General features: G+C 36.5%; 1 protein-coding gene and 1 long non-coding RNA gene across 3 annotated transcripts in view; one reads left to right on the top strand and one right to left on the bottom strand.

Annotated features, from left to right (window-relative positions):
• The window catches only part of LOC116571365, a 55,347-nt gene that overhangs the window by 4,059 nt on the left and 23,567 nt on the right, over positions 1-27,721 (bottom strand). The window lies entirely within an intron of this gene.
• The window catches only part of DSG3 (desmoglein 3), a 34,220-nt gene continuing 6,507 nt past the window's right edge, over positions 9-27,721 (top strand). For both annotated transcript variants that reach the window (XM_032309187.1, XM_032309186.1), the window contains exons 1-12: positions 9-311; positions 11,955-11,990; positions 12,502-12,630; positions 14,005-14,160; positions 14,634-14,778; positions 15,660-15,826; positions 16,693-16,821; positions 17,083-17,268; positions 19,803-20,074; positions 20,917-21,056; positions 21,702-21,926; positions 23,525-23,785. In XM_032309187.1, coding sequence (XP_032165078.1) covers positions 264-311; positions 11,955-11,990; positions 12,502-12,630; positions 14,005-14,160; positions 14,634-14,778; positions 15,660-15,826; positions 16,693-16,821; positions 17,083-17,268; positions 19,803-20,074; positions 20,917-21,056; positions 21,702-21,926; positions 23,525-23,785 — 1,894 coding nt within the window. In that variant the 5' untranslated portion in view covers positions 9-263. The remainder of the gene's footprint in view (positions 312-11,954; positions 11,991-12,501; positions 12,631-14,004; positions 14,161-14,633; positions 14,779-15,659; positions 15,827-16,692; positions 16,822-17,082; positions 17,269-19,802; positions 20,075-20,916; positions 21,057-21,701; positions 21,927-23,524; positions 23,786-27,721) is intronic.

Genomic DNA, 27,721 nt, shown 5'->3' with positions numbered 1-27,721 from the left:
TTCTTTCAGCCTCCAACAAAGGATTTCATTGCTTTTGGAATTGAGGTGTGTCTAAGTTTTTACCTGGGAGCAAAAGTGATGCAAGCGTTTCTGGTAAGACCAATCCTTGGTTTAGGGTGGGGAGGAGCTGCATAACAGACCATCTGTAAACTCCAGAAAGCAGAGACGGGACCGGAAAGCTTTTCTTAGACATCATATGCAGACAGTTGGAAGGACTGAAGCAGCAGCTTCCTTGGATTTGTCCATCAGGGAAGTCAGAGAAAATGACTTGGCTCCTTTTCAGAACACCAGCGGCTCTGGCCATTTTAATGGTAAGTCAGTTTTTTTCTTTTTTTCAAATAATTCCAATTTCTCCCTGCTCCCTTCCGTGTTTGTTAATACTATACTTGATTGCTGAATCCTCTTATAAGTTCTAAAAGGAGTGAAATGGAAATAAACATTTTAGAATAAAACCATAAAGGTTACCAATTTCCGCTTTTTGGTGGTTTTTAATGTATTTTACATAGAAAAATAAATCAGAGAAGTAGAATTTGAAAGTTGATACTTAGCATTTCTTTGGTTAATGAATTTAGTAATCTTGATCTTAGATCTATTATCCACAACATCCTCACTTTCTTCAAAGTAATGGTTTTATCCATCTTTCCAATACACAAACTAAAACACATGAAAGAGAGCCAGGTCCATTTTCCAAGGTTACATATCTCTTAAGCATACGGCTAAGAACTGTACGTGCCTGGTCTTGATACCTGACGTGTTTTTAAAATAGACCGTTGAATTAAAATCAAAGCAATGTTTGACTCTAGCAAAGTTGAAAGGGGTATTAAGAAAACTATGTTTCGCCATTATGTGCAAAAACATATCCTGACTTTGGGGGGAAAAGACATAAAATATTTTAGAAGCCATTTTTTTTTTCAGAAGCATAATACTTCTGTTGGTTGAGAAAGATGTATACAATGTTACCTAAAAGAGAAGTGAGATCTGAAGCGCAAAGCACCAGTCTGGATGTCACAGACTAGTTTGTTCCTTAACTATGCTGTTTTAGTGAAGAAAAAAAAGGCCACAATTTTATCAGTTACATTAGGATATCAAAGTAGTGACATATACCATAAATTAATATTAAAGAAAATTCCTAATACTAATTCTCACTTCATAATAAACCGAATTGTCCAAGGCACCAGTTTCCCTCACCTCCCCATCTCAAAAAGTTGAGATGATAATTGGACTTCAAGAAGTTGCAGAGAAATAGATCTTTAGAAAGAACTTTCTAAAAATTAAAGGTGTCCAAAATTAGAATAGGCTGCCTTATGAGCGGGAGTTTCCCAGCTTTCCCTTTTAGGACAATGTCCAAGCAGAAAATTGTTATTGTCCCTTCTTTTAGAGTCTATTTTTTTAAGTACTTTTTTTTTTAAGATTTTATTTATTTACTTGACACAGAGAGAGAGAGAGCAAGCAGGGGGAAGCAGAGGGAGAGGGAGAAGCAGGCTCTCTGAGGGAGCCCGATACAGGGCTCAATCCCACAGCCCCAGGAGCATGACCTGAGCCAAAAGCAGATGCTTAACTGAATGAGCCACCCAGGCACCTCAATGTTAGAGTCTATTTTTGTTATAACAATGGAACAAATTTTGGTTCTCCAAGGAGTCTGACCCAAGAATGTTGTAAAGAGAAATGAGACAGCTGTATGATGTTCCTACCTTTCCAAATGGTCATTTCTAGACTAAACCTCAGGTAGCCTGATAATCTCCATGTTCAAACCAAGGAGCAACTCAGGAGGCTATAGGAAAAGTGGCAGGGGTGCCAGAAGGTGTCACAAGAACACAGAATTGGACGACCACAAGTGTAGGGGTGCTCTTTTCCCTGCTTTGACATAAACCATTCTCAAAAATCCCTCTAGTCCTAAAATAACAGTAAAATTGTTATATTAAGGGGTGTTCATCTTTATATACCTAATGGCTTCTATAATATCTCTCTTACAGTGGACACACATTGTTTGAAAAATAGATAGATGAACATTTAAATGAGGCCTCTAAACTGTAGCCTCCCAGAGTGCCTCTATAATGCTGGTCATGAAGGAAACTATGAAAAGTAAGACATTTTCTTCCCCTTAGAAAAATTTTACACACACACACACACACACACACACACACACACAAGCTATTTAAACAACACTATAACTTCATACGTAATTATCAAATTGAATAGTCTAGACCTGCTCTATCCAATATGGCAGCCAGTAGCCACATGTAGCTAATAACCACTTAAAATGTGGTTGTCTGAACTGAGATGTGCTGTTAAATGTAAAACACCCAACATATTTGAAGACTTTGTATGAGAAAAAGAATGTAAAATGTCAACTTTTATATTGAATACAATTAAAAATTACAGTATTTTAGATATATTAGATAAAAGATATATTGCTAAAATTAGTTTCACCCTTTTAAGCTTTTTAAATATATGAATATTTAGGGACATCTGGGTGGCTCAGTTGGTTAAGTATGCGCCTTTGGCTCTCAGGTCATGATCCCAGGGTCCTGGGATTGAGTCCTGCATCGGGCTTGCTGCACAGTGGAAAGCCTGCTTCTCCCTCTCTGCCACTCCCCCTGCTTATGCTCACTCTCTCTCTGACAAATAAGACCTTTAACAACAAATAAATAAATATTAGAACATTTAAAATTGTATATTTAGCTCATATCTGTGTTCTTGTTAAATTTCTATCAGTCAGAGCTTGTCTTTTATTAATGCTGTTAGTGGAATGCTGTATCCGTCAAGAGTGAGGTCAGCAAACAAGGTTCCATGGACTAGGTGAGATCTGAGCTGTTTTTCGAATAGTATAGATGGGCCAAAGGGGGATATCCTATACCCTTAGTTGTCAGACCAGCAGGAGCAAAGGAATTACAGCATTTACCTAGGGGCAATGGACATACTGGTTTGGCTAGAATGACAGTATGCATTGGACATGAATTGGAAAGGTAAATGAGGGTCAGATGGAAAGTCCACTCAGTGAAGCTTAATGGAATCCATTTAGAAGTGGGGAGCCACCCCAAGTTTTGAAATAGTGTGGTAAGAGGAAAAAAAACAAGTTTTTCAAAGCATTGTGGAGTGGGACTGCCCATCTTTTATTGTTGAAGGGTGAGGTCTGGAAGTGGGAAGACATATTTGGAAGGCTGAATTAATTCCACCATCCTATGACCATAGAAGATTGCCTAGAGAAGTGAGATAGGATAGCAAAGTCACGGGCTTCAGTCTATGCCTGTAATGACTGACTCACTTTAGGCTTTTTTCCCTCAATTGTCATATGACAATAATCACAGTCCTCTGCCACAGTAAGAATAAAGCAACGACATGGATGTTGGGGCACCGTTGGTTTCACTCAGGTCATGATCTCAGGGTTCATGAGATCAAGCTCTGCATCTGGGTCCCCACTCAGCAGGGAGTCTGCTTCTCTCCCTCTCTCCTGGCCCCTCCCCATGCTCCCATTCTCTCTCTCTCTCTCTCTCTCTCTCTCTCTCTCAAATAAATAAATATGTCACTTACTAAAAAAAAGCAGCAAAATGTGCAAACAACTGCTCTGGAAAATACAAAGTGCTTTGTAAGACTCCTATCATTTGCAATGTTTACATTAGTAACACAAGTGATTCTTGATAACTTCTTAAAAGACTGCCTTACTATTTTAAATAACCACCAACACCAGTTTTAGTAAGTCAAGAAAGGACCTCGATTTTTCTTGAGTGAAAGAGCACATCAAACTATATCTTACATTCGTGTAATAGTGGGTATGAGAAAATAACATTTTCAAACTTGGAGCATTATTCAAAATTTCAGCTGTCCAGTCTTCTAATTATTTGAGAGGTGAAGGCATGGGGAACACCTGCCTATAGTCAAAGAAAAACGTAATAGTTATCAGCTTCCTGCGCATGTTTGATCCATTTCTCAAATAGAAAATAAACACTTGGGGGAAAAATTTATGATTGAAAATACTTAGCTTCAGAGATTTAACCTTTTATTTATTTATTTATTTATTTATTTATTTATTTAAAGATTTATTTATTTATTTATTTATTTATCAGAGAGAGAGGGGGGGAGAGAGTGAGCGCAGGCAGACAGAATGGCAGGCAGAGGCAGAGGGAGAAGCAGGCTCCCTGCTGAGCAAGGAGCCCGATGTGGGACTCGATCCCAGGACGCTGGGATCATGACCTGAGCTGAAGGCAGCTGCTCAACCAACTGAGCCACCCAGGCATCCCTAACCTTTTATTTATTTTTTTAAAGATTTTATTTATTTATTTGACAGATCATAAGTAGGCAGAGAGGCAGGCAGAGGGAGAGAGAGAGAAGCAGGCTCCCTGCTGAGCAGAGCCCGATGTGGGGCTCTATCCCAGGATCCTGGGATCATGACCTGAGCCAAAGGCAGAGGCTCTAACCCACTGAGCCACCCAGGCGCCCTGAGATTTAACCTTTTAAAAATAATGTCTGTCTTCAAAGGAGACCACTGTTCAGTGTTTTATAGTCCACAAAACCTGCAACACAGTTTGTCATCTAAAACATCTATTAGCATCTGGACAAAAAGCTATTTAATTCCATGCCACTATATTATGTAAAACTTTACTCAATACAAAGCTAATAGTGATGCTGGAAATCCAAAGATTTTTAAAGCACAAAGTTTTAAAGAAATTAGTAGTGTTGGTGCTGGAAAAAAGAGAGTCGTTTAAATATCAAGTTTGGCATTAGAATGTGTTCTAAACATAGCACAACTATTTTCAACCACCTTCTTCTATAGAACATACTAAAAGTAAAATTTTAGAAAGATTATTGTAAATAAATGGTCCAATTTTTTTCTACTGAAATGTAATAGACATACAATATACTACTAGCTTTGGGTGTACCTCATAGTAATTCAATATTTTTATGCATCACAAAATGATCTCCATGATGAGTCTTAGTACCATATGAAGTTGTTACAACATCATTGACTATATTCCTTATGCTGTACATTATATTCCTATGACTTATTTATTTTATAGCTGGAAGTCTATACCTCTTAATATCCTTCACCTATTTCACCTGTCCCCCAACCCCTCATCTCTCTGGTCATCAACAGGTTGTTTTCTGTATCTATGTTTCTTTTCAGTTTTATTTTGTCTGCTTATTTGTTTTGCTTTTTAGATTCCACATATAAGTGAAATCACATGGTATTTTTCTTTCTCTGTCTGACTTATTTCACTTAGCATAATACCTTTTGGTCCATCCCTGTTGTCACAAATAGCAAGATTTCATTCTTTTTTATGGCTGAAATCAGGGAGTATGATACCCTTTATATATATATATCTACATATATACACATATATATGTATATATCACATCTTCTTTATCTATTCATCTATTGAGAAACACTTAGGTTGATTCCATATCTTGGTTATTGTAAATAACGCTGCAACGATTATAGAGGTGCATTTATTTCTTTGAGTTTATGTTTTCTTCTTCCATGGATAAATATACAGAAATGGAATTACTGATCTTATAGTAATAGTTATATTTTTAATTTTTTGAGAAATGTCCACACTGTTTTCCATAGTAATTGTACCAATTTATATGCCCACCAGCATGAGAGTTTTCTTTTCCCCCACACCTTTGTCAACTCTTGTCATTTTTTGTCTTTTTGTTTATAGCCAGTCTGTTGTGTGTGAGGTATGAGATGGTATCTCATGCATTTCCCGGATGATTAGTGATTTTAGCATCTTTTCATGCCTCTTGGCTATCCGGATGTCTTTTTAGAAAATGTCTATTCAAATCTTCTGTGTGTTTTTTAATTGGGTTTTTTCTTATACTAAGTTGCCTGAGTTCTTTATATATTTTTTATATTAACCCCTTATCAGATATATGACTTGCAAATGTCTTCCTGCATCCAGTAGGCTAACTTTTTGTTTCATTGGTGGTTTCCTTTGCTGTGCAAAAGCTTTTTAGTTTGATGTAGTCCCACTTATCTTAGTTTTTGTTGCCCTGGCCTGAGAAGACCTCCAAAGAAATATTACAAAGACCAATGTCAAAGAGCTCACTCCCTTTGTTTTCTTTTAGGAGTTCTATGTTTTCAGTTCTCACATTCAAGTCTTTAATCCATTTGAATTTATTTTTGTATATGGTGTAAATTGGTGGTCCAGTTTCGTTCTTTTGCATATAGCTGTCCAATTTGCCCCACACCATTTATGAAAGAGACTGTCTTTTCCACACTGTATATTCTTGCCTCCTTCATTATGGATTAATTGACCATAAATGTGTGGGTTTGTTTCTGGGCTCTATTCTATTTGATCTATGTGTCTGTTTTCATGCTCCTACCATACTGTTTACTGTAGTATGGTAGGACAGTTTGAAATCAGGGAGTATGATACCTCCAGCTTCGTTCTTCTTTCTCAAGATTGCTTTGGCTATTTGGAGTCTTTTTGTGGTTCCCTACAAATTCCAGGATTCTTTGCTCTAGTTCTGTGGAAAAGGCAATGGCCCAAATTTTTAACAGAAGGAAAATCTTTGAGGTATCTTTCCTTCTCTTGATCAATGAAACAATCTAGTTTCCAGTGCTAATAAATACATGGAAATAAATTTGCTCCTGAACCTCTCCAAAAGCTAAGATTCTAAATTCAGAATAAACTTGCCAAGCAATTCTGGCCAGTCCTGCCTGACTTGAGCAAATGTCAGGAAAGATGTAATTACATCTACCAATTATCACTCTCACTTGCTTAATACCTGAAACTGGTTTTCATTTGGAGCCAGAACACTTAGTGTCCCGTGTGGTTTCTCATAAAACACTTAGCCTTTGGCTCTTCCTTTCTGGTTAAGAGTCAATCTGATAGCCTAAGGTAAGGGCTTGTTTTGGGAAGTTCATTACAAGAAAATTATATGGACAACTGGTTACTATCCATAATTATACTATGAATAATTGAATCCATCTAATATGCACATTTTTCTTACATGGCCACTGCACAGTTGGCTAGGCTAAACATTGCACAACTCCAGAAGACACATTCATATAAACTACAATGTGAACAGTACCCCCCTGAAATTGTGCAAGGGGGAACCCACACAGTTGTATAGTGGAACACTGGTTCTTGATTCTTCCCGATGCTCAAAAAGAGAAATTCCAGTGTAGTTAACATACAGTGTCCTATTAGTTTCAGTTGTACAATATATGATTCAACAATTCTACACATTACTCAGCGCTCATCATGTCATGGTAAGTGTACACTTTAATCCCCATCACCTATTTCACCCTCCACCCCACCCACTCCCCTCTGGTAACCATCAGTTTGTTCTCTATAGTGAGGAGTCTGTTCTTTGTTTTCTTTCTCTCTCTCTCTCTCTCTCTCTCCCTCTTTCTCTTTTCCCTTTGCTCATTCATTTATTTAAAAAGAAAACACTCTTTTCTATCTTGACATGAATAATAATAATAAAAGGTCACTTCATAGTAAAGTGATTCTCTTACATCTTTTTTTTTTTAAGATTTTATTTATTTATTTGATAGAGATCACAAGTAATCAGAGAGGCAGGGAGAAAGGAGGAAGGAGGCTCACCGCTGAGCAGAGAGCCTGGTGCGGGGTTTGATCCAGGACCCTGAAGCCATGACCGGAGCTGAAAGCAGAGGTTTTAACCCACTAAGCCACCCAGGTGCCCCATCTCTTACACCTTTTAAAAAAAAATTTGTTGACAGTGCTCGCTTTGGCAGCACATACATTAAAGTCTGATGAAAGAAATGATTGATACTTGGTAAGCACTTACTGTGGACTAGTGCTCTCATCTATGTGCTTTAGAGTTACTAATTCATTTAATCCTCAAAACAAATATATAAAGTAAGTAGAATTATTATCTCTATTTTACAGATGAGGAAATTGAAAGACTAAGTAATGTTCCCAAGTTATACAACCAGTAAATGTTGAGACTGGGATTTAAATTCAGGATGCAAGATTTGGTGTCCAGTTTCATATTACTACACTTGACTGTTCCCTACACAGCATTCAAAATAAGTATTTGAGAATATCCAGTTTGTTGAGAATATCTAGTATTTGTTTTTCTTAGCATCTCTACCATGATATGAGGCTTAACTTTTTAAATTGAGTTTACTCTTAAATCAGCTATTGAAAATTAAATTGTCTAAAATTAAATTTTAATCTCTAAGTAATTAAACATATGTCTTTTTTCTTTTCAATTATGGGTTTGTCCTGATAAATACAAAGCTTATTAGAATGTTCTGGGGGTTTTACATTTTACGTTTAAAAGGTCTATAAATATGTATGTATATATAGAGTACATACACATACATATATGCTGTGAGATATAAAAGACAGACTGCTCATATTTTCTGCATTATACATATGAAATGTATTCTTCAAACATGTATCGAATGACCTCTACGATTGAACTCATTAATAATCACTGTATCTAACCAATTACAAAAATAATATCACCAGCTTATATTATGTTTCCCCAAAAAATTAATTTAAAAAAATCACATTTAAAACATATAATGATTTCTTTGAATCATCTAATTCATTTTACAAATTTCCCAGAGGAGAGTGGATGTGATCTACTCCTATCCCATTCTAGAGATGAGGGAGAGCTACCCTAAGCCAGCCAGGACTACCTCACTGTGGGTTCCCCCTTGCTAGTTTAACAGTCCATCTATCCCCACACAAAAGTTTGAGGTAACTCTACACAAAATCTTGGCGAAACTCAGGAAATAGTAGTTGTTATTATAAATGACTTTTCAAAAACTGGTCACCCATGTCCTCAAAATATATGTATTATATATGTATTATATTCAATAGAAACCATAAGGATATAATTATATACATTTAATTAGCAAATAGGGTATACAGACATTAAATTACTTTATTCCATGTGTTATTTTATTAGTTTACTAGTCTGATTTGCTTTTAATAAAATATTTCTGATTCTTATCTACACAAGAGTACTCAGGTCATATCAATGCTTTAAAAATCATATAACTAAAATTATCAAAATAACCAGGAGACCAGAGGAAGGAAGAAAAAAGTATAGGAATTCTCAAGATAAGGAGTGTTTTCTCCTCATTTGTATTTGCAATCAAAAGGCTATCAAAAAAGCCAACTTAGTTGATTTATATGGTCAGGAAACTATTGAAATATTTATTAAATACTCAAAAGAAGTATGTTAAAATAACTAAAACAACTAAGTAACTAATATACATATTAATTATCTTAAATAATAAAGTTTTTAAAGAAACATCATTCTAAATAACATAAGGCTATGATTATATTTCTAAATATTTAAAAAATATTGTAATATTTCAGAAGTGTTTCTTATTAACCTTCCCATATTCCTAGAAGCACAAATAACCACCACATTGCATGATATTCCCTAAAATTAGAGAACATTCTTGGTGGTCTGACTTTAAAAAAGAGGATGAGAAAGAGTGTAGGTCTGACTGAATAACTTGTAAGGGCTCTGATTCAGTGAAAAGACTGAACAAATAGGAAACGACCATCTGCAATGTTCATTCTCCACAGTTTAGAGTTTGTCCTTTCTTTGCTTCCCAGGAAAACAGAAATTATCCCTTACTGTCTATTCGAAGAACCCTTTTTTGTCAGACTAGTGCAAACATGATTCATATTTTCTGGATGACTCTTTCCAGTTTTCCTGTAAAGGGAAGGGTGCCTGGCCCAACCCTCCCCTCACATGTAGCTGAGTCGTCCTTATGAATTGAGAAATTAGTGAGATAATGACAGTGCTCAAGTCTTCTTTCCCAGGTAACTCATGACAACATTTAATAAAGAGAAGCAAAGCTGTAAAATCACTTTGAGACAAGTTATAACCATATGCAATGGTCCCTTTTCACAACAATTTGCAGACCCTTTGAAATAAGGATTTCAGTGAAAGTTTTAGAATGCAAGGGTCCTGGCATCCTATGTCTGTTGTAGTTACTTCTTTAATTCAGAGTTCCACCTGCCTCTTTATTATAGCCTTACAAAGTAAACAATTTAATAAATCTACATGTTTCAGCAGTAACTTTCACTGTTGCCAGGAAGAAATCTAAATTGAGTATCATATAACTTTCTCTCTACCACTAGTTTTATCTACTGACTTATGCCAACTTTGGCTAAAATCTAGTTTAATGATGATGTATACACTTTGGAGTCAGGGTGCAGAAGTTCAAATCCTGGCTCAATTAGAGCTGTTGGAGGAGACAAAGTTCTCATTGTCTCCTGGCTCCATTTCTTCATCCATAAAATAGACTATAATAATAGTATCTCCATCAGATGGCTACTATAAGTATTACATGAGATAACAAATATAAATATAAAGATCTATAAATTGCAACTAACACAAAAACCATAATAAACATTAACTCCAACAGTTTCATGCCAATTGCTGAAACTTGAACTGATCATTACCAGTTAGAATGGCTAAAATCAAAGTGACAGGAAATAAAAAGTGTTGGCAAAGATGTGGGGGCAGGGGGAAGCCCTTGTACACTGTTGGTGGAGACTGAAATTGATACAGACTCTGTGGAAAACAGTATGGAGATTCCTCAAAAAATTAAAAATAGAATTACCATATGGGTATGATCCAATAATTCCACCACTGGATAATTACCCAAAGAAAACAAAACACCATATCACCATATCACAAAGACATATCCATCCCTATACTTATTTCAGCATTGTTTATAATAGCCAAGATATGGACACAACCTAAGTGTCCATCAACAGATGAATGGACAAGGATGCTTTAACGGAAAATTATGCAGCCATAAGAAGGCTGATATCAGGAAATCTGAGACGATATGGATGGACCCAGAGGGTATTCTGCTAAGTGAAATAATTCAGACTGAGAGAACCCAATATGACTCCACTTATAAGATTCTTTTGAAATCCAAAAGAAAAAGAAGGAAAAGAAAGGGAAAGAGAAAGGGAAAGGAAGGGGAAGGGAAGGAAAGGAAAGGAAAGGAAAACAAAAAGTAGAATCAGACCTATCGATACAGAGAACAAACTGATGGTTGCCAGGGGGGAGAATGGTGGGGGGCTGAACAAAATGAGTGAAGAGGGGTGGAAGATAAAGGCTTCTAGGTATGGAATGAATTAAGTCACAGGAATAGAAAGCACAGCAAAAGGAATAGTAATATTGTAACACTGATGTAACAAGACACACAGCAGCTACACTTGTGGTGAGCATAGCATAATGTATGAACTTTTCAAATCACTAAATTGTACACCTGAAACTAACATAACATTGTGTGTTAACTATATTCAAGTTAAAAAAAAATGCATTCTAGGTAAAAAAAAAAAAAAAACAAGATGAAATGTGACACAAAAGAAGATCCCATATTCTTGAGAAAGTAAAGACCCTAGACTGCCTGACTTCATTTTATCCTCATTTAATTTTTTCAGATCAGTGTGAAAATTAAGCTCAACATTTAAGCTGAAATAACAGGGCAGGGATTAGCAGGTACATATCCCACATACACCATACTTATGATTGGAACAGCATATCCCCAACTTTTATGTTCCACTCTCTAAACCTGACTAGTTCTATTCCATCCTCTCCAATGTCATACAACAAAAAAGCGCAACTGATAACTTATCACAATGATGCTCACCACTGTTTCCCAAAGCAGTATCTTCCAGAGTTCTTAGAAAGTCTTTATAGAACAGACAGGTAAAATATGTCTGGTGTTGCAACTGTTTGGCACAGTTTTGCATAATTCAGTAGATTGTTCTGTATACCATTAAAACTCTAAAGTCAGATTAAAAAACTGTAAAAACTTATTTATACTGAGAATATTTTCTTTTTCCTGAGAGGATTTTACCCTTTGAATACTGCTTCAACAAATCCACTTCTTTTGAAATAGAAACAAACTAAAGTATGAACAGGATTATCTTTATAATTATTTATTAGAAGAATACACATTTAACTTGATTTTATTTAAATGTCTATAGGTGCTCATATTGGTTCATGGAGAACTGCGAATAGAGGTAAAGTATGAAAAAGTTTTTTGTAACTAAAATAATAGTTTAGTTCAAAAAATTAAAATTGTATTGGGAAAAGTAAATATTTCTTTAATGTTTAAAACTATTAAATAACTGTGAAAATAAAATTAAAACCAGCCCAATTTTAAATACCAAGAATGTATAAATGTCATTATTGTACTTTATCTTATGTGTTCTTTCTTATTTTAAACAAATCAACAGGTTTTTATTAAACACATCCTAGGTACCCAGAGCAGTGAGATATTATGGAATATATAAAGGAAATGTAAAATATGATTCAATGCCAGTATTAAAAATCATATGGTTCTGTAATTGTTTTAGATATTAAATGTTCTCTCTTTGCTTGACAAAGTGTGAGGTCAAACAAAGTAGACTTTCGACAGTCCTAGATACTATGAAACAGCGAGGGCTCCTCAACCTAGGTGTTGATAAGCAATACTCAAATCAAAACTTTTTAACAATGTGCATAATAAAATGGGATGCCTTTTCACATAAGACAAAGGATCAACATGGAGAAGATGATACTGCTGTACAAGGCAAAAGGAGATACAAACGTGAATGGGTGAAATTTGCAAAACCCTGCCGAGAAAGAGAAGACAACTCGAAAAGAAATCCAATTGCCAAAGTAAGTCACATCAGCAGGGGCTATATGCAGTTTCAGAATAAATGTAATAGATATACATTAAAATGATATGGCAATCCATTTATCAAAATGCAGACTGGGGAGTCCATAGAAAAAATAACCTGGTATCTTCAACCACATTAAAAAACTAGTAATAATAATATAGAATGAGATGAAGGCACTATGGCTTCTAGAGTAATAAAAAATAATTAAGAGACAGGGCGACCAAGTTCAATGAATATGCCTTGCTTAGATCTGGATTCTAGCAAACAAATAGAAAAAAATATATGATGAGGAATTTGAGAGGCAGGGCAGGGGGTCATGGGGGGAAGGGAGGGAAAAATGAAACAAGATGGGACTGGGAAGGGAGACAAACCATAAGAGAATCTTAATCTCAGGAAACAAACCGAGGGCTGCTGGGGGCCTGGGGGGGCGAGAGGGAGGGATGGAGTGGTTGGGTGATGGACACTGGGGAGGATATGTGCTATGGTGAGTGCTGTGAATTGTGTAAGACTGATGATTCACATACCTGTACCCCTGGGGCAAATAATACATTATATGCTAACAAAAATAAATATATGGATAAGACAATAAGATAAATGGTTGGGGGTCCTTGTATTCATAATGATTAAGACTGGGTGATGAGATATATCAGGTTCATTATACTAATCTAACTTTATATATATTTGAAATTTTCCATATTAAAAAGCTTGAAAATTATAATAATAAAAATAAAATAATAATAAATAATTTATTTTAATAAACATGTTTAACACTTACTGTATAAGTAAGTGTTTCCCCTTTTTCTCTCCAGCTCCCTCTATTTGAACTAAAATAAATGTCTTTTTTTTAAGGATTTTTATTTATTTAATTGACAGAGAGAGCGAGAGAGGGAACACAAGCAGGAGGACTGGGAGAGGGAGAAGCAGGCTTTCTGCTGATCCCAGAACCCTGGGATCATGGCCTGAGCCGAAGGCAGACTCTTAATGACTGAGCCACCCAGGCTCCCTTAAATAAATGTCTTTTTCTAAAAAAAATGTTCTCTGCTAAGGAAAGGAGCATTCAGAAGTAGTCTTTTCAATATTAAGTATCCATGACTTTCTCTCAACATTTTAACATCGCCATGGTGGCCACAATCTGAGCAAACATTCTAGAGCCAAAATGATTAATGTGTGTTGGTCCATGCTGGTCAATAGATGCAACAGTTTGAAATACTTCACATTCCCAGTATTCATCAAGGCAAAAAGTAACCATCACAGGGTCAGAAAGAGTGAATAAAATTAAAAAAAAAAGACTTAAGACTGTGAAGGTGGAGAAATAGGAAGGAAAAGTCCTGACTGATGATCACATTCACATTTTGGGTGTTTGGGGCTTCAGATTACTTCAGATTTCCAAGCAACCCAGAAAATTACCTACCGAATTTCTGGAATGGGAATTGATCAACCCCCTTTTGGAATCTTTGTTGTTGACAAAAACACTGGAGAAATTAACATAACAGCCATAGTTGATCGAGAGGAAACTCCAAGCTTCCTGGTAAGTTTGTGTCCTCAATATTGGGCACCCTATGTTTGTGCCGGTTGGCTTTAGAATGTGCTACTCTTCTACTGGTTAATTTAGAAGAGAGATCAATGCATGAAAAATTCCACCACCAAATAACCACGTTCATCCCTCTTACAAAGAGCCTTCACTTCTGGATGTGCCCCTGAAGGAATTTACTAGGAGGGTGCATGAGTAAGCATTGAAGTCCAACATGCATCCTGCAAAGAGTTTCACACTCTTTGTATCACATGACAGTACCAGCCTGGAAGAAGGGGCAGCTTGCCTAACTGGCCTGCCCACTGTGGGTACCTTTATTTCCTTTGTCTAGTTTTGGGGGGAACATTTTTCTTCTGTGCAAAAAAAAAAAAAAATCTGTATATGCTAGTAGGGGCTTTATTTCTACAAGTTTTAGTAGTATGCAAACTGAGTTTGTAGAGTATTAAGTAACATTTCCATCCTTTTTCTAGATCACGTGTCATGCTCTAAATGCCCTAGGACAAGACGTAGAGAAACCACTTATACTAACGGTTAAAATTTTAGATGTCAATGACAATCCTCCAGTATTTTCACAAAGTATATTTGTGGGAGAAATTGAAGAAAATAGTGCTTCAAGTAAGTCCCTTACAGTATCTACCACTTCTATTTTTTTTTATTTTAAAATATAGGCATCACTATAGTCATCATTTTATAAGCTAATTTATTCTCCTAGTTTTATCAGTAGTCTTGCAGAAAAATTTATCCAAATAACCTGGGTCTTACTTTCTAATATTTTCATTTGAGCTAATTATCCACTGCCATTGTATCTCTAGGTCATGGTCCTGTTATGAACTTAATAGTATCTTACTCTCTATACATAAGTCACATGAGTACCTGGTAGTCATAAAGCCACAGGGGTGGCTTTAGGTAGCCTGGATGCATCAGCTAGACTTTTTAGATTATAAAGGACAGAGACACACTAAGTTACTTGGATAATCTGGGGAAAAGGGAGAAAGACAATGCCATCCATCAAGGGAAGAAATTAAGACAGAAAATAGTCTCAACTCCCACACAGCCAAGGCTTAAGGACAACAGGAAGTTGTGGTTGTTTTTTTTTAAGACTTTATTTATTTATTTATTTGACAGACAGATCACAAGTAGGCAGAGAGGCAGGCAGAGAGAGAGGAAGGGAAGCAGGTTCCCCGCTGAGCAGCGAGCCCCATGTGGGGCTCTATGCCAGGACCCTGAGATCATGACCTGAGCTGAAGGCAGAATCTTTAACCCACTGAGCCACCCAGGTGCCCCAACAGGAAGATTTTTATAGAAGGCAGCACAGTTCCACCTGATTAAGAAAGACAGTAAGAGACACTGCAACTGACATTTAATTCATTTTTGAGCATACAGATAGATTTAAGATTTTAAAAAACAAAGGTCAATTTGAAATTGTGTTGAATATATAATGTGAAAAGAATGTCAATTCTTACATATTCTTTCATGAGATTCTTCTGTATTTCTAGACTCACTGGTGATGATACTAAATGCCACGGACGCAGATGAACCAAACCACTTGAACTCTAAAATAGCCTTCAAAATTGTCTCTCAGGAACCTGCAGGCATACCCATGTTCCTCCTAAGCAGACACACTGGGGAAGTCCGTACTTTAACCAATTCTCTTGATCGAGAGGTAAAGCAAGGCATTTGGGAACATTCGATAATAAACGATTTGATTGTAGGAAAGCTGAGAGAGGTGACCCCCACTTTACCTGAGGATGAAAGGCGAAAGGAAAAGACGTTCTCTGTACTCAACTGGGCCAATCTAGGGAAACTGTTTGCATTTCAATTTGATTCTAGTGGGGTGAGATGTGTACCTAAGAACTGTACAATCAGTTGTACCCTAAACAAACAAATATCAGCTTATCAGTGGGAGGTCAAGTGGAGAGTAAAAGAAGGCATGGAAGCAAACTTGGACAAAGACTGAACTATGACTAATTCCTTATTAGGTGGAAGAAAAATAAATTTCTTAGATGATACAAGAAATTTCTTTCTGGAAGAAATCCTTCTCTGATGTTACTTTTTTTTTTTCCTACTGCCTAGTTTTAATTTTACCCCTGCTTCCAGAACACTAAAGAATCCTTGCTCTCTCTTCCCCATTATCCTACCACTATAACTACCATCACCACCACCACGGCCATCTTGATCACATACAATATCCTGTCAGACTTTATATTACTTATGCAAATGATTCTCAATAGACCAATGGGAAAGCTCTATTAGTGAACTTCCCTCAAATAAGCATCCTACCATTCTCACTGCCCATTTTTGCTCCAAGTTTAACTTTCTTGTCCTAAGAAGCTTACAAAAGAGAAACCTGGTCTCCAGGGGCCCACATGCCTCCTCCATGCTGGACAATGAAACAACTCATGTGATCCTTCTAGAGAATAAACCAGGAGATTGAATATTTTCACCTCTTTACCCATAGGAAGCAGGTAGTTTTCTTTGTATTCTTGGCACTGGAGATAATTACTTTTCTTTGTTTTTCTCCAAATTTAGCAAGTTAGCAGCTACCGGCTGGTTGTGAGTGGTGCCGACAAAGATGGAGAAGGGCTATCAACTCAATGTGAATGTAGTATCAAAGTGAAAGATGTTAATGATAATTTCCCAATGTTCCGAGAATCTCAGGTACACCTTGTCCTCCTTGAAGAATAATGATATATATATTTTTTATTTTTCATTTTGTCATTCTAATTCAGTATTCATTTCCCTGCTGGCTTCTATTCAAGTTCTCTGCACTTTTCTTTAAAATAAACTTTTGTAAAATATAAGAATTTAGTAACCAGCAAGAGGCAACACATAATGTGAGAATTAATGATTAATTCTATTCAGAATCTCTTTAGATAAAACCTGACAATAACTCTAAAACTCTGCTTCTCTCCTTTTTAGTATTCAGCAGTTATTAAGGAAAATACTTTAAGTTCTGAGTTGCTTCGATTTCAAGTTATAGATTGGGACGAAGAATTCACAGATAATTGGCTTGCAGTGTATTTCTTCACCTCTGGAAATGAAGGGAATTGGTTTGAAATACAAACTGATCCGAGAACGAACGAAGGCATCCTGAAGGTAGTTAAGGTAAGGCCTATTTCCCTTCCACAGTAAAAATATTCCATATTAGCCCAACTATCATTTCTGCAGATAAACTTAATTCACTTATTAATAATAAAAAGTAGATAGAATTTTTTAAAGACATGCATAGCCCCATTACCTAAGGGTAGCTTTTTAAAAAAAATTTATTTCCTTCCAGGAAGAATGATTTATTTCCTTCCAAGCTATCATAGTAAACACAAAAACACTAAAATATGTATATTTATAGGTACGCTTGCTTAACGCACACAGAATGTAAAACCCATTTCTTGACTTAATCTCGTTTTCTCTCTACAACTGAAGATGGGAAAGGACAAGAATACATGATAGTGTGGCTTGTGAATTTGTCACCTTGCTTTAAGTGGATTAGTTACAGTCATAAGAGGGGGAAAATACAAGTTTTTGGAAATTGGGCATATATAATTAAATCTGCAATACAAAAAAAGAGCAATTGAGTAAACCTTCCATTTAACATGCTTGACTGTAACAGTCCCCCCCCCACCCACACACACACACATACACACAAATACAGAATCCAACCTTCAATAACATAAGGATATTTCTGCCTGGACACGATATAGACTAGAAAAAATAACCACTATTTGAAGACATTCCTTGGCACATACTGAACTCTACAGAACTTTCTTTATTTCCTTGAGTCCTGTAGAGTGACAGACCCATAAGAGATCCTTAACAAGGAAACTGCTGGAATCCCCGAATGCAGGAAGCCGTGTGAACAGTTCCTATTACTCTGCTTTTCAGAGAGAAAGCTATAACCAACACTTGCAAGGGTGTGTTACAAACTCCCAGCAACCCCTGAAAATGAGGTCTTCCCTCTCTCCTGTCTTGGTATCATCTAGTCTTCTAAACTAGATGAGAATCAGAGAAATTAGGCCTTATTATTCCATCATAACATTTCCTCACAACAAACAGCCAGTCATCCAATTCTGCCCTAGAAATTGTCCTTAAAGTCTGGCTCTGGTCTTCCTTTCTATGGACTGTGATCTACAGGGCCTTGCCTTTTTGCTCCTACATGACTGTAATCACTCCTGAAAGATCTCCTTACCTCCTGTTTCTACTTCCCTTCATCCTCTTACTGCCACTAGTCTACTGCCATGTTTTTCTTAAAACCAATGTGAATTACTCTGTTCTTTAAAACCTTTCCTTGTTCTCCATTGGCTGTGAGGGTGGTCCTCCATTCATTGCTCATTTGCATCACCAGCGGGAATATAGGAACAATTGGTTCAGTTGGTCTGTGAGGAAGCCCAGAAGACAGGACTTAATGGCTCCACAGAGAACTCTAATTGCAGCCAGGACTGATGACCAGCTGCTGGCCTTGAAGATGACCTTCAGCCTCCTCAGAACTGTGGATAAGGCCTCTCACCCTGTCACCTTCTGTAACTCTGGGCATTTGCAAATGTTTCACCTCTGCCTGAAAATCTCCTCAACCTTCAACCTTCAACACTCAACTCCCTTGAAACGTCTCAGAAGATTTCCTAACTGTCCCCAGCAGAAGTGTTGACCCATTTTTGCACATAGACTCTATAATTTCTTCTGTCACTTACCCATTGTATTATAATTACCTATTTATATTTTCTCTTCCACTTACTCTTTCTCTTCCATATCACTGGAAGAGCTCACAAAACTAGTCATTACAAACTTAAAAACTCAAATCCAGATCCCTTACCTTAATTATTTTCAGTAATATGCAAATGTAACACAAATACATTTTCTTATCTCATCACACTCAGAAAAAATATATTAGTGAAAGGAAAAAGCCCTCCCAGGATTCCTCAGGATTTGACTTGGACCACCCCAATTAAAGGGTCAAACAAATAGTTATCATACAAGACCATCTAAAAATGGTTCTACAAAGAGTTGGGGGGCCACCCCCCCCCACTGCTTTGCAGAGGCATATTTGCCAACTAAATTTATTACGATAGTTCCTTTGCCACCAAGGAATTTCCAGTCAGGAAAGACACTATTACACATGAATATAATAGCTATTCTGGAAATGGCTATAACTGCCATTTATAGGAATGTATTATGGGACTAAATTTGTGCAGTCCTCACAACGATCTGATGAGGTGAAGTTTTGCAGTTTTTTTTTTCAAAATGAAAATTTGAGAATCACAGAAATTAAGTATTGTGCCATGAGTCACACCACTATTAGGCAGCAAAACTAGTATTCAAGCCATGCTATCGTAGCAAATTTGGGATTCTTTCCATTGTACCACACAGCCTAAAGAAATTATAATGATGTTTTAGTAGTCTAAAAAAAGAGGTCTGCCATTTTGTAAGTATCAGTTACCAAGCTGAGGTCTTACGAGTTAAGAATTTCAATGGTTTCTCCATCTCCACATTATAATGGCTTCTGAGGCTGTTTTGGTATATAGAAATAAAAGGGTCATTCATAGCATGGGACATAAGAGTTCTCTTGTCCTATTCTGGGTTTGCTGGATTGTATCTCTGTGATACTTCTTTCCTTCTAATTTTATTTATTTATTTATTTTTTACTCTAGGCTCTAGATTATGAACAGATACAAAATGTAAAACTTGGTGTTGCTGTCAAAAACAAAGCTGAATTTCACCAATCAATAATTTCTCAGTATCGGGTGCAGTCAACCCCAGTCACGATCCAAATAGCCAACGTGAAAGAAGGAATTACATTCCGTCCTGCTTCCAAGATATTTACTGTGCAGAAAGGCATAAGTAGTAAAAAACTGGTCAATTATGTTCTGGGAATGTATCAAGCCATTGATGAGGATACTAACAAACCTGCCTCATATGTCAAGTAAGACTGCTTTTACATTATTCCTTGATGTGGTTTTAATTTATAAGCTACTACAAAATAATATAAACTTTTAGATGCCAAGAATACAAAGAGACACAAAGCGGCCAACTCAAGGAAATGGCTAACTCAAGAAGAGACTTATAGCCAAATCATTGGAACATCCTGGGCTATAAGCAAAGAAAACATAAGCATAAGTTAAAGTGGAAACTAAGAGAAGAATGCCTTAGCCTATGGAGAGGAATCAGGAAAAGATCTTACAGAAATTTTCAGTTGAGTTTAAAAAGAGTAGTTCTGGGTGCCTGGGTGGCTCAGTGGGTTAAAGCCTCTGCCTTCGGCTCAGGTCATGATCCCAGGGTCCTGGGATGGAGCACTGCATCGGGCTCTCTGCTCAGCTGGGAGCCTGCTTCTCTGTCTCTCTGTGCCTGCCTCTCTGCCTAGTTGTGATCTCTGTCTGTCAAATATATAAATAAAAATCATTAAAATAAATAAATAAATAAATAAATAAAAATAAAAAGAGTAGTTCACCAGAAGACTATGGTGCAATCAAATAAAACATCACATACGAAACGAATATGCCCCAAATATAAGAACACCAGGCAAAGTAGATACTGTAAGAGCAAGAAAGAAATTATTTTATTGCAAAGAGTAGAAAATTGAAAAATCAGGCTAATACTTAGGGATTATGAAATACTGCTTGTCCATGCTAATATGCTGATTTTCTGCCACTGTATATTTCCATGTCTTAAATTAAGTATAAGTACATTAAACATAAAATCAGCTATTTTCATTAAGTAGCTAAACATTCCATATTTGAAAAAAAAATTTTTTTCTGTCATAAACAGGTATATCATGGGACGTAATGATGGTGGTTTACTATTTATTGATTCAAAAACTGCTCAGATCAAATTTGTCAAAAACATCGATCGGGATTCTACTTTCATAGTTAACAGGACAATCACAGCTGAGGTTCTGGCCATAGACGGTAAGAGAAATATTTCAAAATGGGGCTCCTGGCAATGCTCAGGCAATAAGCAAACATAAGAAAATAAAACAAAAGAATAAACACCAAAAATCATATCACCTGAGGAAAGAGCAAAAAGTACTAAGGGAAACAACAGCAATTATTCATAATCCTACAATAGAGAAATTTTTACTTTATTGCTTTATTGTTTTTAATTGTCAACACTGAAAAAATTTTCTTCAATAAGCTTTTGTATCTTGGATAGTAAAAATAAATCATTGTTTATTCCAAATACTTTGGCTCAAGCCTTAGGAGCAAAAATCTTACACACAGTGCTGGGTTCATGCAGTAGGATACATTTAAGAAAACTTGTTTTTATGTTGATTTCATCTGTAATCATTGAATTCGTCACCTTACAGGTCTTGGTTCCAAGCATATTAAATTAATAGCCTATGCTACTAGAGACACCAGCCAAGTTAATAAATTTAAGCTTGCTCTTTACAAGATGTAGGAACAAAATGGCATCTTTTCACTTGTAAGAATAACGAATATAATTTCTCACAAGAAGACATACTAAGTTGGCTGCATGCAAGTGACATGTAAAAGGTTTTTGGGGCTACAACGTATTCTGTATATGTCCTTACCTCTAAAATGCTATTTTTACAGAAAACACAGGTAAAACATCTACAGGCACCATATATGTTGAGGTACCTGGTTTTAATGAAAATTGTCCAACAATCGTCCTGGAAAAGAAAACAATTTGTAGTTCACAACCTTCTGTGGTTGTCTCAGCTAGAGCACTAGACAATAAGTATTCTGGTCCCTACACGTTTTCTCTGGAGGAGCAACCACTAAAATTACCAGTTGTCTGGAGTATCACAACACTCAATGGTGAGTAATAGTAAACTTGTTTTGTAAATGAAAAAGTTGCTGCTTCTTTATATTTTCAGAGGGATAAAAGAGTTCATTTGGGAGCAAGTCTTTTCCAAGAGTAACTGAAAAAGTTCTTTGCAATGAAGATGTGGTCTAGCCTCATGAATTTCTTCTTTCTTCAAAAGAGAAGAGGAACGATACAATATGTTCATGCTATTTAATATTTTTTATGTGCAATCTAATTGTTTTGTATTTTTAATGTCTTATTTCTGCCTCCACAGCACCCCATAAAAAGAATAGAGTCAGCCATCAATTTTATTGCAGAGCTGTTTAAATTTCTAACTATACAAACTTTTCCTAACCGGGCAGACTGAACAGACATGAAGCACAGGAGGGGTCGCCTGTTCAAGGCTCATAGGAAGTGCTACTTAGTCTGTCACTAGTTAGGAATCTTGACAGCATGGCAGACTGAAATTCCTATTAGCCAGTGGTTAAGAGTTCATCATCCATCCTTCCCTTTCTTCTCACTTTTATCGTGCTAATTTTACATTTTTTTTATGTTTTCTAGGTGTCTCCTAGAAATAGCCTTTGGACTTAATAAGAATCTTCTCACTTGTCTCTAGATCTTTGCTGAACCAATCTTGATTCCCTCCATGAATGTGCTCTCTTGTTCCCTAGTCATAGGTATCAACCATTGCTAGAGTCACCAAAGCATTCTTGTTCTCTGTGGTCTTCCTTCCTAAGGCCTTACTGATCTAGGTGGAAGTCCCTAGTTTCAAAATATCCATGTAGCTTTGGGCTCCAAATGGGCTTACCAGCACATGACCAATGAAAAACCTGCAAAAAAAACATCAGAGAGAGACAGGACCTAGCATTGGACATGGCTGCTTGAGTGAAGCAGGACAAGGCAACAGTGGTTAGACTGAGTGGATCAGACATAACATCAAAGGGGTTAAGATGTTAAGAGTGGTTTAGTTGACACAGCTCTGCAGCTTACAAGAGCTGCTAAGGGAGCCCACTTAGAAAGGGACAACATAGGAATGGAGAAAGGAGAATAATCCATATTCACGAGTCAGGTGGGCCACAGGCTGTCACCTCAAAACATCCTATACCACTGGCCTTTGCGCACATGGATGAAAACTATCAGGATCAGCGGAGGTAGTGGAAGCCAAAGTAGAAGCTCAGTCTTAATAAGTCAGGCACAAAAACATGGACGTAGAGGGAAAGCATATGTCCAGAGGGCCACAGAAGCATTCTGGAGGTTGGTGCAGACATACAGGAGATTGGCTAAGTCCCAGGGGAGGGGGCTTGATATTGAAATGTTACCTGCCTTCCATCACCTTTCAGGAGGAAAACTGGGGTAGAACTGAGTCTTCATGGGAAGCTCTAACAGTCCCATGTGGGGCAGAAAGAAGGACATGATAGAAGTGCAGCCCTGTTTACCCAACTGAACCCTAAATTCTCATTTCTCAGAACTCCTCCAGCCTCACCTTATCAGCCTCCCTATTTGGGACAACAATGTTTAAGGCAACTCTGGGTCTGTTAATACAAATAAGTAGTTTTAAGGGCAAATGATGCCTGTCCTGCTGATAATTTGTGTGATTGTTTGTCCTCAGCTACTTCCGCACTCCTAAATGCCCAGCAACCGCTATCTCCTGGATCGCACAGTATCTCCCTCACAGTTACCGACAGTCAGGACAGACAGTGTGAGACACCAGAGAGCTTGACTCTGGAAGTCTGCCAGTGTGACAACAGGGACACCTGCAGAAGTTCGGAGAAGGATAAAGACCCTGGATACAAAGCTGGAAACAGAACATCAGGGAGGCTGGGGCCTGCTGCCATCGGCCTGCTACTCCTTGGTCTTTTGCTGTTGCTATGTGAGTATGCCAAAGCTGACTTCTGTTTTTGATAGGGAATCAGGCCTTCGGGCTGCATGGTAAATACCATCTTTGCAATGTACAACCATTCTTTAATGGTGTTACAGGCAAAGATGGGGGTAACATTTTCGGGAAGAACTGGAAATGTTGAAAGTTAATATGTCGCTTGCCAATAATCTATACTCATAATGCAACAAGGCAAGTCATATATATGTTAGACAGGTAGAAAACAGCCCAAGAGAATCAACAAGAAAAAAATTTAAGCATGAACACTTTCTATACACCGCCAGTAATGTTCATCCTCAGAAAAATGCTTTTACCCACAATGCAGCATCTTCTAAGATGTCTTCTCTGTAGGCATAAAATAGAAAAAGAACCCTTGCCAAGTAAATCTAGAGAAAAATATAAAGGATATAGGCTTTGAACTTTATAATGAACATTATTAGTACATCATAGGCTCTGAAAGTTATTGCTTAATCCAGCGCTTCTTGAAAATAGCTTACCACTACAAATACACCCTCTTAAAGGCTCTCACTTAATAAGATTAAGCTTATTAAACACATTTAAGGAATGTGGTTTTTATATATTTTTTTAAAAGATTTTGTTTATTTATTTGACAGAGAGAGATAACAAGTAGGGAGAGGCAGGCAGAGAGAGAGAGAGGAGGAAGCAGGCTCCCTGATGAGCAGAGAGCCCGATGCGGGCCCTGGGATCATGACCTGAGCCAAAGGCAGAGGCTCTAACCCACTGAGCCACCCAGGTGCCCCTTTATTTTTTTTATTTTTAAAATAAAACGTTTTATTTTTCAATAAAAGTAAAATTTAGTTATTCAATGGATAGGTTTCTAAAATGCTTCAATTAAATCAAAGTCTTGTGATCAAATAGAATTTTTAATGTAATAGGTCTCTATTTTAAGGAAATTCATGGCAAATTCTTATAAATAAGAAAAATCCTTGATAAACTCATATTCACTTCCCAAATTTATTATAGAACTGTAGGCTTTTCTTCACGATAAACAAGTCTATGCCAGCCCCTTCACTTAAATTTTTCTTAAATTTGCGCAGCATTTTTAAACCACAAAGTGCAGAAAATTACATGACGAGCACTCATATAACCAACCATCATTCAGATTTAACAGATCTTAATATTCGCCATATCTGTTCAGATCTCTTTTTACAAAAAAGAAAGAAAAAGAAAAAGAAAGAAGTTGTTATTCATACACCTAGTAACCTCCCACACATGCCATATATTCTTCTGCCTTCCCCCAAAATGTTTACTCTTCTGCAATTAACATGCATTGTTTCATTTCACAGCTGAAATTGACACATCTTTCAGTTTTTCAATATTATATTAGTCAATTTCAAAACCAAAGATTTGTCAAGTACATGGATGTGAGTCTTAACACAAACAGCCAGCTGGAAAGGGAACCTGATTCTGGTTTTCATGTAGTTCACAGGTTTATGCATGTCTAACTCTATGGAAAAAACAATACTATGATGCAACTATAATAGAAATGAATACAAAAGGGTATTATGCAGGCTTTGTGGAGTAGGTGAATCATCAATCTGAGCGCTGGAAAGTGAGGAGGATATAGAAAAAAAGAGGGAAATTTGTTCCCAAAGGGTAACAGCATGGGCCAAAGCCAGAAACGCTTTGCATGTTTTAGGAATCACACCTTGGGAGGCTAATGCATGGGGAGACTGTGGACAGTCAAGGAGATGAAACTGGAGATGCACTGATACCAATTTGAAAGGGCTTACGTACATATGTTACAGTGTTTGTGCTTTAAGCTATGAGAAAAAAGAGTTGCTATGAGAAAAAAGCCTAGCCTGTTCATATTTATGTTTTAGAAAGATAACATTGGCCGAGCTGTGTACCATAAATTAGAAAGGAAATAACAGTTAGGAGATTCTTCTACTAGTTTCAAAGAGATGATAGAAGCCAGATTCAAACATGAGACTAAAAAGGAAAGGAGAAGTGTGTAAGGCATTACACATGGCAAAGATTTGGAGACTAACAAATACGAAGAGTGGTTAAGAAATCCAGATGAACCATTGAATTCAGTTGTCACTTAAACCATTAAATGAAATTGCAAATACTAGAGGCAGCACAGATACATGGTAGTAGTGATGAGTTTCATTTTGAAATACTGACTTTTAGGATGTTGAGATAACCTGAGGCAAGCCATTGTACATTTGGGACTGTGGCTCAGGATAGTAATCTGAGAAAGTACACCGTGTTAATCCCACAATCATATTTGCTTCCTGTGCTCCTACCATTTGAAAAAATGCCAGGCTTTGATTTTTGGTATGACAAAACATATATTTTTTAGTCTGCACAAATACACTCAAGACTTTGAAAAAGTTTCTCTGGATACATATATAAAAACCAAATATATATTGTAGATAACAATGATAGCAAGATCTCTAAAAGATGATTTATGCCCATCTAAAAATATTCACCATACAGGTGTACATCCATCACCTTAAAAACTAATTTGTCAATGAGTAACATTCAATTCTTCCCATACACTTAACAAAGTCATAGAATTGAGAATGGTAATAAATTTTAAAAAAACATGTAGAAGTATCATTTATATGAACATTATATAAATTTTTAAAAATACATCAATTATATCCAACCTATTTTATTTATAATATAGGACCAACCTAATTTGTATAACTGATATAGCCCTTCCAGACAATACTAGCAAATCCTTATCCCACTCACTACTGTCCTTTACTTATACTAACTCATTTAATCCTCATAACAGCTGGTGATGTATATAATATTTATTCTCCCATTCTCTGGATGAATTACGAGAGGCAAGAAAGGATGATATAACTTACCCAGCAGGTGAGAGGTGGAGCCAAAATTCAAACCCTTCAACCCCAAACTAAACTCCCTCTGGGTGGACAGAATTCAACACATGAGGATTCAATAGACCCTGATGAGCCAGAGGTGGGGGTGGGGGTCACTAAACTACCTAGCTTTCCAGAACTTCCTTTCAAGGGAGAGTTTAGTATTTTCCTCTTGATGCATTAGCATAAAAATGATGTTAATCTTTATTGCTGAGATGTGACAGAGCTTGCAGATATGCACAGAAGAATGAAAATTACTCAGACAGGAAAGCCCCTCCAAGCTAGGGATTCTCGAGTCATAATTAAGAGTGCAATGGTGGGCGCCTGGGTGGCTCAGTGGGTTAAGCCGCTGCCTTCGGCTCAGGTCATGATCTCAGGGTCCTGGGATCGAGTCCCGTATCGGGCTCTCTGCTCAGCAGGGAGCCTGCTTCCTCCTCTCTCTCTTCTGCCTGCCTCTCTGCCTACTTGTGATCTCTCTCTCTGTCAAATAAATAAATAAATCTTTAAAAAAAAAAAAAAAAGAGTGCAATGGTATTAGCTCATCACTCTAGTTGCGGAGGGAGTTTGCTGGTTAATTGCTGTTTACTAAGAGATGACTAGAGTCCAGATTACAGGATTATCCTGCCCACCTAAAATCCTGACCATCCAGGTATGTATTCCCCTGACATAATACACATTGCTCAAAATGTTCAAATAAATTATATATATAATTTATATATATATAATTTATAAATTATAAATTTATTATATATATAAATTTATTATATATAATTTATAAATTATATATATAAATTATATATATAATTTATTTGAACATTTAATTTATTCGAACATTTATAATTTATAAATTATATATATAACTTATATATATAAGTTATACATAACTTATATATATAAGTTATATGTAACTTATATATATAAGTTTTATATATATAATTTATTTGAACATTTAATTATATATAATTATAATTTATAACATATAAATTATATATATATTTATTTGAACATTTTGAGCAATGTTCAAAATGTTATATATATATAACAGAAAAGGATTGAGGAACTGAAAGACCATCTT

The sequence above is a fragment of the Mustela erminea genome, chromosome 13 (assembly GCF_009829155.1).
Source record: "Mustela erminea isolate mMusErm1 chromosome 13, mMusErm1.Pri, whole genome shotgun sequence".
In the NCBI taxonomy this organism is placed as follows: Eukaryota; Metazoa; Chordata; class Mammalia; order Carnivora; family Mustelidae; genus Mustela; species Mustela erminea.
Note: the sequence above shows the minus strand (reverse complement) of the source record. Positions and strands in the feature narration are given on the sequence as shown.